The 16,014-nt window shown below is 43.0% G+C and overlaps 1 protein-coding gene across 4 annotated transcripts in view; it reads right to left on the bottom strand.

The window, feature by feature from the left end:
* The window catches only part of CALCOCO2 (calcium binding and coiled-coil domain 2), a 27,532-nt gene continuing 11,518 nt past the window's right edge, over positions 1-16,014 (bottom strand). For 2 of the 4 annotated variants that reach the window (XM_077852889.1, XM_077852892.1), the window contains 11 exons: positions 14,226-14,328; positions 13,942-14,075; positions 13,000-13,125; positions 9,541-9,629; positions 9,073-9,142; positions 8,319-8,441; positions 7,980-8,066; positions 5,442-5,537; positions 2,910-3,045; positions 1,600-1,628; positions 1-1,075 (listed from right to left, as the gene is read on the bottom strand). In XM_077852889.1, coding sequence (XP_077709015.1) covers positions 899-1,075; positions 1,600-1,628; positions 2,910-3,045; positions 5,442-5,537; positions 7,980-8,066; positions 8,319-8,441; positions 9,073-9,142; positions 9,541-9,629; positions 13,000-13,125; positions 13,942-14,075; positions 14,226-14,328 — 1,170 coding nt within the window. In that variant the 3' untranslated portion in view covers positions 1-898. Of the gene's footprint in view, positions 1,076-1,599; positions 1,629-2,754; positions 2,828-2,909; positions 3,046-5,441; positions 5,538-6,145; positions 6,331-6,602; positions 6,762-7,979; positions 8,067-8,318; positions 8,442-9,072; positions 9,143-9,540; positions 9,630-12,999; positions 13,126-13,941; positions 14,076-14,225; positions 14,329-16,014 lie in introns of those variants that run through there. The other 2 variants (XM_077852890.1, XM_077852891.1) reach the window with 2 other exon arrangements.

A 16,014-nucleotide genomic window follows, 5' to 3' on the forward strand; every position in this document is an offset into this window, starting at 1 on the left:
TTACCAACTTAAATGACCAAAGTCCCCGAAATAGAGGACAAGTTTATTTTTAGTATTAAAGAGGTTAACAATAGTTCTCATTATTCTGACTTATCCATATTCAAACTCACCTGCTCAGAAAGAGGCAGACCCAGACAGTTTCTAACAAGTCCTACTAATAATTAGGAAAGGAGTTACAATAAAGATTATGTGAATAGGAAAGATCAAAGAGTAGAAAATGCCAGAGGTATCCAGAGACAAAGAAGGCTTTCTGTGACTGAAATAATATTTTGTGTCCATGGTTCAGGAATAAGATGTTTCTGTTGGGAGCTGAGAAATCAAGATGAGAAACCTTTGGTATTGCAATTGGATGTTGGAGTTGTCTGTGGTGCCCTTTTTGGCTACTTTAATTCAATCAGTGGGAGAAAGAGACCTGAGGACACGGAGGTGGAGGAGGAGGAGGTGGAGGAAGAAATTCTCAATCTCTGCTCAATCACCAGCCACAAGGTTAGGACTGAGAGCTGACTGCAAATATACTCAAGGGCTGACCTTGATGGGCACTGGGCCAACTCAAAAAAGGAATCACTTCGTACTCAAGTCAAGCCTGTTGTGAATGAAGGGCCCGCTCAGTTCCAGCCCAGGGCCCTTACACCGGAGGCCCTCAGAAGACTGGGCACCAGAGATGAGGATGACCCAGCTAGTTGTGTGATCTAAAAGGTAGTAACTCACAAGGATGGAAGTAAACGCTCACCACTATTCTTCAGATAATTGACGGGACTCCATCCTTACGGCAGCAGGACTGAGTTAAATCCCTAATAATTTCATGTTAGGCAGGATCATGGGTAATAACTCCTAAGTAGAAGCTATAGGTTCTACTCTATGAAAACCCGAGTACGGTATAGACCCGAGGCTGGGACACTCAGAGAGTGTGGCAAAACACATGGTCTTCAAAGATCTGCTTCTCTCTTGCTGGGAAGGTCTTGTCACAAATTGGACAATTCAAACAAAGAGCCTCCATGTGCTGCTGCTCCAAGGTGGGACCAAAAATGTCGTCAGCCAAGTCTGATTTGCAGGTGGGGCATCTCTTCATGGTGCGCTGGGGAGAAGAGCAGCAGTCAGCACCGGTGTAAGCCCTAAGCGGCAGGGGCCAGGTCTCGGTCCTAGTATATCCTCAGCACGGAGCAGGATGCTTGGTACACAGCAGGTGCCCAAGAATCAGAGGATGAATGAGCAAATTCATATTTGGAGATACTGACTGAGGCTTTCCTACCTCAGGATTAAAAGGACCTACTATGTTAAAGCACTCCGAGAACGTCCAGCCCAGAGGGGCGCTGGACATATCGTCTCGGGCTGGCTGCCTACTTCACATCTCCTCCCTTGTTCTGGTACCAAACTCCGCTCACAGGTGGAAATCTGCAGCGGAAACTTGATGGGTGAACCGTGCTTTCTCCTCCCCACCACAACAGGCTCACTCAGCTGGGGGTTTTGACCCAACTGATCCAGGTGACTTCTGGAGTTCTCAAAATGAACCAGTTTCCCTATGGTTCTCTCATGAACTGGAGCAGGAAGGGGCATTTCTCAAGGATTTGTTGTGGGCAATCTCATGATTCACATACTTACCAGGCTTGGGGCTGAACTTTCCTGGATACCTGAGGATCATAAAAAAGATTCCCTTCAGTGAAAGAAATACCATCCCTGGATTCTCCAGCTGTCATCTAGCAGCTGGTTTCTGTAACTCCCTTCATTCCCTTTCTCCCCACTGCATCTGACTCATTCTTTCTCCTATGTACCATTAACTGCTGATAGAGGGGATCTAGGTCAGTGATAAAGGGAAAAGAGGAAAAAATAATGAAGTGGCATTTTTGATACACACGTTTATGCTATATAATTAGGAAAAAAATACCTCCTCTTTTCAGCATAAGGAATATCAGATTTTAATAAAATGTCATGATTTAATAAGAAAGCAATTTGAGAATAGATTTTAAGACTAAAGCCATGCAAATAGGTATCTTAAAAATATTTTGAAAGAGAAAATGGGGGATCCCTGGGTGGCACAGAGGTTTAGCGCCTGCCTTTGGCCCAGGGCGTGATCCTGGAGACCGGGGATCGAATCCCACGTCAGGCTCCCGGTGCATGGGGCCTGCTTCTCCCTCTACTTGTGTCTCTACCTCTCTCTCTCTCTCTCTCTCTCTCTCTGTGTGACTATCATAAAAAAATAAAAAATAAATTAAAAAAAAAAAAAAAAAAAAGAAAGAGAAAATGTGTAACCCTGCCTGTTGTAAAGATTTGATTGGGACTTTTTTTTTTTGATTGTGACTTTTAAGAGAACACAACTGCTTTAACTGTCAAGAAAAGGAAACGAGGTCTTCTATCACTTTTGGAGAAAAGAAAAAAGTTCCCTATTCCCTTGTCCCTGGCAAGGACAATCTGACACCCTGCCTTTAAGTAACAAGACTGGTTTTCATCCCTGTTCCTGACCTCCAAACCACCCCGGGGTCTCTGTGGGGCATGCTGCTGCTACCCTTGGTCAGGCCATCAGAATGGCTGCCACAACTGCCCATTCCTGGGTGGCATACCCATCTCTTATGCTTCCATTTCCAAACCTTAATTAGCTTCCTTAGCTTTGTATGTGTATATCTTCTGCATAGAGACATTTCTCTGATTTATATATTTGGAATATAGCCACGGGACTCAATTTGTGTCTGCTGCCTCTAGGCGAATGATCTGATTTGCGTCTTCTAGATTCAGATTTATTTCTCAATTAACACTTCTAGCCTGGCAATCTTTCTATTGGGTCTTCAGCTTCTGCCCAGCAAGTCTTAACAATGAGACTGGTCTTAATTAACATCTCGGACCAAAAAAAAAAAAAAATTTAGTCAGGGAGATGGCTGCAGGCAAGGGCCTTCTAGCTCAAATGGCAGTTGTCTTACCAGAATATGGGTTTCCATAGACAAGTCCTGGGTTTTGTCCTGCACCAGCTTGATCTGAAGTAGGTGCTTGATACGGCAAAGAGTCAAAATCCAGACCCATGTAACTCAGCAATCTGCTGTTCTCCCTCTTCAAAAGCTAGGAAGAGAACATTTATAGAGACATGTTAAAAGACAACAAAGAATGGCCACACAAGCCAGGGGATGCCCATTACAGGTAGTTCTCAATGAACAATGTCGCACTGGAGAATCCCAGGAAGTGATAAATTGTTATTCTTCTAAAGGGGAAAAAACAGCAGCCTCAATACTCTGAAGATCTCAGTTCCCAATGCCTGAATTTAAATGCATACTGAATTGTTTAGACTAATGTAAAAAAGACTTCTAAGTCTCTAAATACAAATCAACTGAAGGTGGGTACAAAAGTTGTGTGCATATAAGAGGGTGGCAGGAGCTATATTAAAGTTGAAGCTGTTATACATTATTGAGAGCAAAAAGGTTTTTTGTTTTTTTGTTTTTTTTTTTAAGATTCATATATTTGAGAGAGAGAGAGAGCGCGCGCACATGTGCACAAGCAGGGGGAGAGGCAGAGGGAGAAGAAGCAGACTCCCCGATGAGCAAGGAGCCTGATGTGGGGCTCAATCCCAGGACCCCAGGATCATGACCTGAGTGGAAGGCAGACGCTTAACCAATGGAGTCACCCAGGCACCCCTGGGTGAGAGCAAAACGCTTCTTTTAGTTCCCTTCCTAGAACAATTTTCTTACACAATATGAATATTCATCTAATTTTCCCTTCTTCATGTTTTATCCTTTCAAATACATATACCAACAGAGAGGGAGGGAGGGAGGGAGGGAGGGAAGGAAGGAAGGAAGGAAGGAAGGAAGGAGAGAGAAAGAGGAAGACAGGGAAGGAATGAGAGATTTGAAAGAAAACAAGCAAGGAGGACATACAGCATTTATTCTTAGAAAAAAAAAAGTTCTTAGAGAAAAAAATGAGTAAACCGCCCCTTAACATCTTAAGAGGGCTTTATTATATAGCTCTTAAAACTTTCAAATATCAGATCTTTTCCTTCCTGTTGCAAATTATGTGTATCCTTCCCCTCCTTCCCTCCCACTGCCCCATCAAACTATACCAGGAAACAGAGATTTCAAAGTCAACCTATATATATATCTAAATCAAGAGGGTGAGGATGACAGGACCGCAAATAGACTAAGATTCCTATGATGCTGAAAGGCACTGGCATAAATGACAAACCTAGTGATGATCATTTAGAAGCCTGGCCCAGCACGGTTATAGAGAGGGGAAAGATGGAGAACCATGGAGGGGTGTAGATCTAGGAGCAGAAGCCAGAGGGCATGGATATCTAACTCTGATGCAAGAGCACGAAAGTACCTTTAACTACAGCTTTTTTTTTTAAGTTTTTATTTATTGTTTTTAATAATCTCTATATCCAGTATGGGGCTTGAACCCACAACCCTGAGGATCAAGAGTCACATGCTCCTCCGACTGAGTCAGCCAGGTGCCCCCAAGTGCAGCTTATTTGCTGCCATCATCCTTTTTTTTTTTTTTTTTTAATTTTTATTTATTTATGATAGTCACAGAGAGAGAGAGAGAGAGAGAGAGAGAGGCACAGACACAGGCAGAGGGAGAAGCAGGCTCCATGCACCGGGAGCCCGATGTGGGACTCGATCCCGGGCCTCCAGGATCGCGCCCTGGGCCAAAGGCAGGCGCCAAACTGCTGCGCCACCCAGGGATCTCCCAGCTGCCATCATCCTTGATCAACCAATAATAGCTTGTGTTTAATCTACAGCAGAAAATAAATATTGATTGGATGAATGAATGAATGAATGAATGAGTAAATGAATGCAGAGCATTTTATTAGGGGCCTGCCATGGGTCCAACACTGGCACAGACCGTCACTACTGCCCTGGTTTGGTAGAAGAAAAGGAAAGAGTTGTGCTGAAGGAAAGGGGTCCCCTCAGCCTAAAAATGATGTAGGATATTTTTCTCCAAAGACAATAGCTACAATAGGTGTGAAGTTTTTATCACATCTCTGGGTCACCCTGATTCTTCTCCTTAAAACCTTGAGGTTTCTAGGGGCCCCCAGGTGGCTCAGTCAGTTAAGTGGCCAACTCTTTTTTTTCTTTAAAAATTTTATCCATTTTTTTTAACAAAGGAAGAGAGAGAGCACAAGAAGGGAGTGGCAGGCAGAGGGAGACGGAGAAGCAGGTTCCCAGCCAAGCCGGGAACCCAATGTGGAGCTCAATCCCAGGACCCTGGGACCATGACCCGAGCCAAGGGCAGACACTCAACTGACTGAGCCACCCAGGCACCCCAGTGGCCAACTCTTGATTTCAGCTCATGATTTTAGGGTCATGAGATTGGGCCCCAAGTCAGCCTCTATGCTCAGCAGGGAGTCTGCTTGAGATTCTCTCTCTCCTTCTCCCCTCTGCACCTACCATGTGCTCTCTTTCAAATAAATAAATCTTTAACAAAACAAAACACCTTGGGGTTTCTACCCTCTTGTACACACTTACATCATTTTCTTTTTCCAATCTCTCTTTTTCTCTTTGCAGAGTGCTACACATAATCTTGTTCTCACTCAGTGTTTTAGACAGGCCAGAGTTCTCATCCTGTCAATAACAAAAAACAATTAGGATTAGGATCACATACTATAATCTGGGTCCAAGGTGGGGTAAAACAAGGGGATTGTAGAGGATCTGGTTTCCCAAAGTGGTGGGACTGAAGTAGGGGAGAAGGGAGCTGGGGTGCAGAGAAGGCACAGTGGAGACGATGCTGGCTTACAAAGAAGTGATTTAATAAAATGCCTGAAGGCCTGGCATCGAGATGCCTATTTCTTCTGGTTTAGCTGGTAGTATAAGTGACCAAAGAGTGGAAAAGTAATAAGCTTGGGAAAAGCCCTAAGACTGACTTCTCAATTAGGAGTAAATGGAACTCTGTTTAACTGCACCCAACCATGGAAACAAGCATTTTTGTCTTGAGTAATGTCTCACTTGATGTGGTGTGAGGTACATAGGTCTGTGTGACTCCCTCCCGGGAAGGACAGGCATCTGGACTCCAGTGACACTGAGGAAGAAGGAACCCTGGAAGGCATTTATCTGAGACAAGGAACCCGGGCTGATCTAATTTCATAAACCCCAAACTGGTAGGCATGCTTCCGTGCTTCCCATCTCCTACCTACAGACGTACATATGCACATACCTCACAAAAACACTTAAGCTAATCCTACTAGTTGTGGTTTTTTCCAAGATTTTTTTATTTGAACGCTGGTGCCCAAACTGCTGTGCGCTTCTAGCCGACCCTGAGGTAGTAACGCCAGAGAGGCTACCCGATGACAGTGACTGCAGGCTCCTGGCTCCCCATCCCCATTGGCTCTTGCTGGCTCTTCTGGTCCTGCTTCACTTCCTCAAAAGGCAGAAATAAGAAAGGACTATCTGAGTCTGCACAGAAACCTGCCCAATGGTTACAAAAACCTTCCCTGAGACCCCTGGCTGGATGGGGGCCTCTATTTCTGGGAATCCCCAGATTGGTTTCTGGCCACACACTCCATCCCTCCTCTTTTTAGCAGAAAGAGAAATGTTTCTCCTTAAAAACTGTGGACAGTCCTCCGGGCTTGGTCTAAGAACCACAGGCCTTCACACCCCACGCTTCCTGGGCCCCTGGACTCTGTCACCTACCAGTGCAGCAGCCCTGAGTTGCCTGATCTGTCTGTGGAGTCGTTGACACTCTTTGTACTTCTCTAAGAAACAGGCTTTCCCGGCCTCTACCTTTGCTTTTAGGCGCTCCACCTCTTGTACTAACTGCTCCTCCACTGCTGTTTTCTTGTTCCTAGGCCCCTAAGGTATAAGACACATAGTCCTCATAGGTAGGGGCCCTTTGGGGATGTGAGGAATAAAGAATTGAGCCCCCGGGTCTTGAAATATATTCCACAATAACCAAGGAAACCCATACCTGCCACAAGGAGGTTCAAACCTTCGAATGGTGACAGATTACTTAAAATAGTGATGCCTTTGCTACATCAGAGGTCACAAACTCCACTGTGGCGGCTGGGGCTGTGCCAGTAATGTGGCTGAATGAAGGAGTTGAAGGCAACAGAACAGTGAAGGCTATAGGTGAGTAAGAGCATGCGGCCTATCTAAAGGATGCAGCAGCCACCCAGCCCAGGCATCGCTGCTGTGCAGGAACACGGGCTCCATGCTGCCAGAGGCTCTACGTTTTCAAGAAGCTAGAAATACACATTTAAAAAAAAAAATGGGGAATGTTCCTATTTGTAGTTGTTGGTAATGGATTCAATTTTTGAAAAAACACCACCTAGGCCAAATAAAACATTTCTTTGGGCTAAACTTAACCTGTGAGCGGCCGATTTCTTAACTTTGTTCTCCTGTTTATCATGCTAAAATATCTAGTATCTTATGTATGGTAGGTACTCCCTAGTTGATTGAATAATGGCTGAGTGAATGAATAATACTGCATACACGATGGGATTTATAATCCCAACAGCTAGATATCTTCCTGACACCACGGTTTCTCATACCCTTCTATCAATTCAGAAAATGAAGCTTCCTGGTACCTATTACCACCATGAGGCCTCTTTTCCAACAATCTATTATAGAAAATTATCAATTAGGCTTTCATTACTATATTACTATAGCTCAGAATAATTTAGGATGATAAATGCTAATATTAATTATAACAAAAATTTTGACTACTGCAGTATTTTCTAACTGTAGAACTTGACTTTATAATTGTTCATTTGTCTGCCATGATAAGAAGGGGGTAGGGGTGACTCTGGGTGACTCCTGGCCCAAGGCCCTACTGATGACAACCTGTTATAAAGTACTTTCGATATCCCCTTACCACTGATCACACGTGGAAACGGCCACCTCTCCTAAACGTTTCGTAAATGACAAATTCTCTATCCTTCTGGTCAAGAACAAGATGTCCAGAGGTAAACACTATTCTCCTGTCTTTTTTTATCCTGTCACCTGAAAATAGTCCCTGTCCCTTCCTTCCTATAGATTCCCTCCCATAAAGCCATCCAAAGACAGACGTGCCGTTAACTCTTGTTGTTTCTTCATGGCAGTTGTTTCTTCCTGCTTCATTTCCTCTACCGTCTGCTCCAGCTTCTTCTGGTGCTCCCTCTGCACAAAAACAGATGTCAGTACCACTGCTGGGCAAACAAAGGCTGAGCTAGTGAGCAAGCAGGAGGCAGAGAGAGAGAAGCAAGTCTTCTCTTGTTTCTGAGAAGAGCCATGAGATCCCTCATCTCAGATGACCTCCTCTGAGACCTTTCCCACAGCCAGTGACAGCCAGGTATATGACAGAGTAAAGAAAGAACAATGTATGTTTTCTTGCAAATGTCTAAAAAATGTTGGTTCCACCTGTGACTCTACCTGTTGAGTTAAAGTGAGAAGGAGTTGGCTCTTTTCCTTTTTCAGATGCTCCAATTGCTCTGTCTTATCTTGACTGCCCTGAACAAGCTTCTCTATTTCTTTCTCTTGAGTTGAAAGCTGGGCCTAAACCAAAAATAGTGAATGTAACCAAGATATAAAAAAAAAGAAAATTGAACAGGAACAATACTGCTTAACGTACACTAACACAGAGAAATGTGTACTCCTCGGCAACTCCCAAGTGTTGGACATCCCTGGAACATCTTCACTTCTCAGCTCTCCCTCACACCCTGAGGGTCTAAGAACTCAACTAAGGAAAATCCAAGAAACCACTCTTTAAGGCACAGCTTCCGAAAACCAAGAGTGATTCAGCTGTTACCTGCTTTACATTCTAGAGTTTTTTTTTTTTTTTTTCCATTCTAGGCTTTTGAGAAAGAGTGCTTGAAAAGATGTTGTAGCTATAAAAAAAAAAAAAAAAAAAAAAAGTTTGAAAAGCACTGGTAGAGCTGACAGTCCTCCATCTTAAGAACTCATGGAATATATGAATTGAAGAAAGTATTCAGTTCCTTGTGGGGGGGTGGTCAACGGGGTAGGGGGGTGGTCAAGAGTAGAAAACCCCCTGCAACTTTAGTTTGCCACTTTGAAAGGCACAGTTAGGTACTCACCACAGTGAAATGGATCTTTCTCTCCCTGGGCCACCACAGGGTGACAGCCAGGGGAAGATAGTACACTTTGGGAAAGGTCTGGCATTACCTACCTGGAGCTGCTCCACTCGGACTCCCAGCTTCTCATTTTCTGTGGCCATCTTCTGATTTTGTTCTTTCAGTCTGTGGAGGTAAAGAAAACTATGTGAAAAATACACGCATTCCAGATCAGATCCCCCAGGCCTTCAACGACTGAAGGCTGCCTTGGCCCTACGGCTTGGAATTAGTTCAGAATCCATTTGGCCTTGACCCTATGGGTACGGAATGAGTTCAGAATCCACTCTTCTTCAATACTATTTTGGCTTCCTGACCTCAAACTGCACGTATGCAACACTTCACATTAATACTTAAACTCAGGTTACTTTGCTTTACCATTCAGATACTAATTCTCCAACCTAGAATCACACCTATCACTGCCATAATAGGAAGACTCTTTGCTAAAGAATTCTGGAGATCTAATTTGACCCTGCCCAAGTGGGTCTGTAACATAGTAGATCCTCCCTTCCAAGAATCATACTCACTGAAGCAGCTCTGTCTCCCAGCAGTCCTTCTGTGCCTTCACTTGCTGTTCCAATTTCTTATTGGTGCTCTTTAAAGTTTCTAGGTCCTCCTGCAGATCAAGACGTCAAAGGAATAGACCATTTCTGAGACAACCGTTAGTATCTCAGGCAGCCAATAAATATTTACTGGGCACTTACTACCTGTCAGGTACTTATTACATGTCACAACAGTGAATGAAATATCCAAGTAAAGGGGTTTCCATATTGAAATGTTCTTAATTTGTTCTTTCCACAAAATGTACTCATCTTAATTTCTCTTCCACCGGAGCTTATATTCATCCATTAAAAAATTTGTCATTAGGGGATCCCGGGGTGGCTCAGTGGTTTAGTGCCTGCCTTTGGCTCAGGGCATGATCCTGGAGACCCGAGATCCAGTCCCACGTCAGGCTCCTGGCATGGAGGCTGCTTCTCCCTCTGCCTGTGTCTCTGCCTGCCTCTCTTCTCTCAATCTCTCTTTCATGAATGAATTAAAAAAAAAATCTTTAAAAAAAAATGTGTCATTAAACAAATACTTAAGGAGTGCCCTGTACTGCAGACACAGCAGAGAATGAAATAAAGCGACTATTCTCTTTGAAAAGTGCTGTCCAATAGATTCATGAATGCCACATACACAATTCAAGTTTAGGAGCCACATTTAAAAAGTAAAAAGAGGACAGCCTGGGTAGCTCAGCAGTTTAGCACCACCTTCAGCCCAGGGCCTAATCCTAGAGACCTGGGATGGAGTCCCACATCAGGCTCCCTGCGAGACTCTCTTTAGCTCTGCCTGTGCCTGTGCCTCTCTCTGTGTCTCTCATGAATATATAAATAAAATATTCTAAAAATAAATAAATAAATAATAAAAAATGAAAATAAAAAAGTAAAAAGAAACAGATACACTTCATTTTACTAATAGTACATTTAACCCAATATATCTGAAATATTGTTTCAAAGTATAAATAAGGGGAATATTTTAATTTTTTTATTAAGTCTTCAAAATCCGATACATCCTTTATGCTTACAGCATATCACAAGATGCCATGTTTCAAGTGCTCAAAAGCCATATGTGGCTAGCGGCCCCATACTGAGCCTACACATTTTTCTTTCCCAACTTTGTTCTGCAGCTAACCTTGTGCATCAATAACAACTCCCTCTTTTTTAGCTTCAAGGTTTATAAATTCATAATCTTTTTATTTTTAAGATCTTATTCAGGGATCCCTGGGTGGCGCAGCGGTTTGGTGCCTGCCTTTGGCCCAGGGCGCGATCCTGGAGACCCGGGATCGAGTCCCACATCGGGCTCCCGGTGCATGGAGCCTGCTTCTCCCTCTGCCTGTGTCTCTGCCTCTCTCTCTCTCTGTGTGACTATCATAAATAAATAAAAATTTAAAAAATAAATAAACCCACTGTTTAAAAAAAAAAAAAAAAGATCTTATTTATTCATGAGAGGGACACAGAGAGAGGCAGAGACATAGGCAGAGGGAGAAGCAGGCTCCCTGTGGGAAGCCCAATGTGGGACTCGATCCCAGGATCATGACCTGAGCCAAAGGCAGATGCTCAATCATTGAGCCACCCAGGTGCCCCTCATAATCTTTTTAAAAATAATTTTTAAAAATTGTAGGAAAAGGCACATAAAATTTTCCATCTTAATCATTTTTAAGCCTAGAGTTCACTGGCATTAAGTACATTCACACTGTTATAAAACCAGAACTATTTTCATGGTGCATAACTGAAGCTCTATACCATGAAAACACTCCCTGTTCCCCCCACCTGCCCTTCTGCTCCCCGCCACCACCATTCTACTCTGTCTCTATGATGTTGACTACTCCAAGGACCTTATACAAGTGGAATCACATGATGTTTCTCTGTGTCTGACACATTTTATTCAGCTTAATGTCCTTGATGTTTATCCATGTTGTAGCATGTGTCAGAATTTCTTTCCTTTTTAAAGCTGAATTAATACTCCATTGTTATCTACAGGCTAAACCATGTCTATCCATGTATCTGTCACTGGACACCTGGGCTGCCTCCACCCTTTGGCTGTTGTGAAAGCTGCTGTTATGAACATGGCTGTTATTAGTTTCTCTTTCAGAATACAAGTATTATCAATCCCGACAGGGAAACTGAAACTCAGAAATGTTAAGAAATTTCTCCTGCCTCATCAAATAATAAGTGGGAGAACCAGTCTGTGTAACTCCAAATATGGGGTTTTTAACCATTATAAGGTCCTGGCTGTAAAGTACGAGTTTTTCCTCTCATTTTTATTAAGTTTTATATTTTAATTCCTAAAAAACATGAGTTTTAACATAAAAAAAATATGAGCTCAAATCTAAGCTCCTTTCAAAGTCATGAACTGATTGTGACATGGAGCAAATCACCTTAATATCTCTTGAGCTGCTGGGTGGTTGTAAGGATTAAGGGAAGTGATCTGCTTAATTATAGTGCCTAATTTACAGTGCACATAGTAGATGTTGAACAAATACTGGCTTGTGTTATCCTTACAACTGGAAGCAAGTCGGCAGGAGAGCTAATCCAAGAAGCCAGACCCTCTGATTCTTTGGCTAGCACCTGGCAGGTGAGCTGTAGGGCTCCTAGGCAGACACTGGTTTCTGACAGATTGTGAGTTATACCTCTGCCATCTCTGTTTGTTATCTCACTGCCTGGAATAAGACAGATCTGCAGCCTGGACCTGTCACCCACACTTCTTTACCAGCCCAGGGCTGAGGACATCACAGGCATTTGTGTGACAGCAAAGTATAAAGAATGGTCTGTCTGGGAGTCAAGAGAAGTGAGTCTTAACCCAGTGTGATCACTAAACTGATGCCTTCCTCTTTCCTCTGGGCCCCAGTGTGCTCACCTGTAGATTAAGAGCTCTAAAGATGGTGACTGCTGAGGTCTGTGTGTTCTGGAACTTCTAAGGTATGACCTCAGTGTAATCATTTTATAGTCTTTAGAGAAGACTCTCCTCTTTAGCTCCTTATCAACTCTAATTTACCACCTGCTGATTGGAAAGATGTTTCAAAAGAGAAGTAGCAGAGAGTTTGGATAATCTGCAACCTTGCTGTAATACTCTTTACTCTCTTGATGTCCACATTCCAGCTAATCAAAGAGAATAATTTACAGTCTACATAGGAACGAGGAAGAAGTGTTCAGACTGCCTGGGTTTGAATCCTGGCTCCATGACGGATTAGCTGAAGAGATTATGTACTCTTTTAGGCCTCCCGGTTACTCATCTATAAAACCAGGGTAATAATAGTACCTACTCTAAAGTTTAAATAAGGTAATCTATATAAAAACTATTAACACTGTGCCTATTCAAAGATATCAGTATAAGGGAGTAAGATCACAAGCAAAAGAGACACCATCCAGATCTGACCTCAGTACTCCAGGTTCATTTTTTTGGTTTGTGTGTGTGTTTTCAGGTTCACATTTAACTAGCAGTCATACCTCCTTCTTGTGGAGCTCAGCCTGCATGTCTGAATTCTGCTTCTGGAGGCTGACACAGCTGTCCTTCAGCTCCTGGTTTTCTTTGCAAAGCTCCTTATTGTGCTGTTCAATTTCTTCCACCTCACCCTATGAAAGAGCATCCCATAAATTCATATTTGACCCTTTATAGCTCGATAGATAATCAAGTCCCTCTAGCAGAACATTCCCATAGGCCAGGATGCTGAGGGTCTGGTGGATTCCCACCCATATGGTGACATCCATGTACCCAGAATGGGAGCACCTCTTCAGTACGAAGGGGAGGGGATAATGTAGGTATATCTGTATGATTGCAACACTGAGCCTGTCATTACCAAGAAAGAAAGACAAAATTAAGGCCACAAAGAATTAAAAGGGGGAATGACAGAAGAATGTAGATTTTTCTTGCAAACACTTAGTACTGTTTGTCTCTCCTAATGGACTCAGCTCCTAGAGGCCAAAGACAGTAAGTGATTTAATGTATTCTTCACTGCCTACCACAGGGCTAAATGGAAAGGTGTCCTGTGAAGTAACTGAGTAATTAAAGGAAACTAATATTCATGTATGCCAGGCTCTGGGTCAGAACTGAGAGCTACAAAGCATATTTGGTGCATCCCTCCTCAAAGGAGCTTGTAAATTGTGGTAAGATGTGCAGATGACCAAAATTAAGTAAAAGGAAAAGTTAGGGGAATAACTGAATGCCAACTGAGTTACAGCAGCTTTAGAGAAAGGATAAATCACTTATTGTTGTGATTCCTTTCAATGTTCCTAAGCCATTTCTGAGTAGGTTTGAGTGGGTACTGTATGCATTTCTCCCAGTAGTATCTGTTAAGACATCTGATAAAGGCCTATTGACAGAAATTCCACCCTATCCTGAAATTACTCCTCTTAATGGCAGGAAAGGATTGAGGGGAGATGTTTACAGACCTGAGTGGTAACAACCAGGATATCCTCCTCATTTTCTGGACGGAACTGGAAAGGGATACTTGCTCCCCGAACTACACCATCCTGATCCACATAGCAGAACTGGTAATACTCATCATCCTTGGGGAGGTAATAAGCTGAAAACACAACATGATTTTTAATCCAAAATAAGGTCTGTTAAGAAAACTAAAAATCTGGAAGTCTTTTATTTGCCTCAGAAAGCTTAAACTCAAGGGAATTAGTCTTGGTTGCTGTCTTCAACACCTTTGATCCAGTATTTTTCTCACCTTTGAACTGGACTTCCTGCTGTTTGGCTGAGTTGCTGTTTAGATCAACAGGCAAAGTGACCCACATGAAGGTGTAATACTCACGGGTTGTCTTCCATCCCACCTGCAATGACAGAAGACTCTCATTCAGCATCTTAAAGTGCTCAGAGGAAACTCCTTATTTGTGCAAGGTCTTCTTAAAATGCACTCACTTTTTATTTGTGTTGAAAATACCACAGAATGAGTCCATTATGATATGTGCTAGGAGGCCTGATACAACTAGATATTGGCACACACACATACAGTGCAGAATACCTGTCTTAGAAGGAAATGAAAACGGACTCGACACCTGAGACAAGAGTTCTAAAAATTCTATCATTACATCGGACAGAGAATGGTGAGTGACTGGGGAAAATAGTTAAGACAGTTCTGGGGGTGTGAATCTTGATCCTGCTACCTTCTCCCAACAGTGTTTTTAGAACTTCTTAATCACAAAGTCCTTCTGACTTGCCGTCTCCATTGATCAGTCTTCTCCCGTGTCCAGGCCAGTCTTGTCACCCACCAACCTAGTTATACTAGTACATTTAAAAAATGCGGTTCTTAAGATTTTGTTTATTTGACGAGAGAGAGAGAGAGAGAGAGAGAGAGAGATACCAAGCACAAGCAGGGGGAGTGGCAGGCAGAGGGAGAAGCAGGCTCCCTGCTGAGCAGAGAGCCCAACATGGGGCTCAATCCCAGACTGTGGGATTATGACTTGCACTGAAGGCAGATGCTTAACTGACTGAGCCACCAAGGTGGCCCCCAAAATACAGTTTTTGAATCATGTGCATATGGGAGTGGAGGGGCAAAAGCGTTCTTAGATTATGAGGTAGGTCCCAGATAACAGAGTCCAGTTAGAATTTTCTTCAGTGTTTTTTTTTTTAAGATTTTATTTATTTTTATTTATTTATATTTTATTTATTTATTCAGGAGACACACAGAGAGAGAGAGAGAGATAGAGGTAGAGGTAGAGACACAGGTAGAGGGAGAAGCAGGCTCTGTGCAAGGAGCCGGATGTGGAACTCGATCCCAGATCCTGGCCGATCATGCTCGGCAGATGCTCAACCGCTGAGCCACCCAGGCGTCCCTCTTCAGTGTTTTTCTTAATTCATGCTTAATAAAGGCTTTTTGGTGACAAAGATACTGACAACAATCTGGTAGTCATAGAGGCCTCTTCTAGGTATTGAATGCAATAAGTCATGATATAAGTACACCGTAAAATATGCCTCAGAGCAGAAAGCTGGCTAAGTGGAAAATATTCTCAGTAAATGTGAAGAGGGGTAAAAGATGGCTCAAGTCATATCTGGAAGATAAGGGCACACCAGAGAATAGAAAGGGAGCCACTGTGTCTTCAAGGGGAGAACACTCAGCAAATGAGAAGTGAAATTACATTTATTGCCATATTTTGACCCTGCCTGAGCCCAGTGGGAAGAAAAAGAACTAAAAATAAATTCCACTTTTATATATGAAGGAATCAGTGCAGGGTTGAAAAGGCTACACTGAAAGCTCATCAGAACATACCAGGGCATGTTTTAGTGTCTCATTAATACACACCCCATTGCTGTAAGCATCTCAGAGCCACCATGGCCTGCGGTGGTACAGGAAGCAGGAATTTTATGGAGTCTTCATTCACATCCTGGAGTTTCTTAATGCATTGTGACCAAAATATCATTTGAGAAGGCCTAAGAATTACTGCAGTCTTGGAACAAGGAAACTTCTAACCACCTGCAATTTCTGGCTTGGCTCCTCCACCTGAGTAGTCCTAGTCCCA

Source organism: Canis aureus, chromosome 16, assembly GCF_053574225.1.
Source record: "Canis aureus isolate CA01 chromosome 16, VMU_Caureus_v.1.0, whole genome shotgun sequence".
Lineage (NCBI taxonomy): Eukaryota > Metazoa > Chordata > Mammalia > Carnivora > Canidae > Canis > Canis aureus.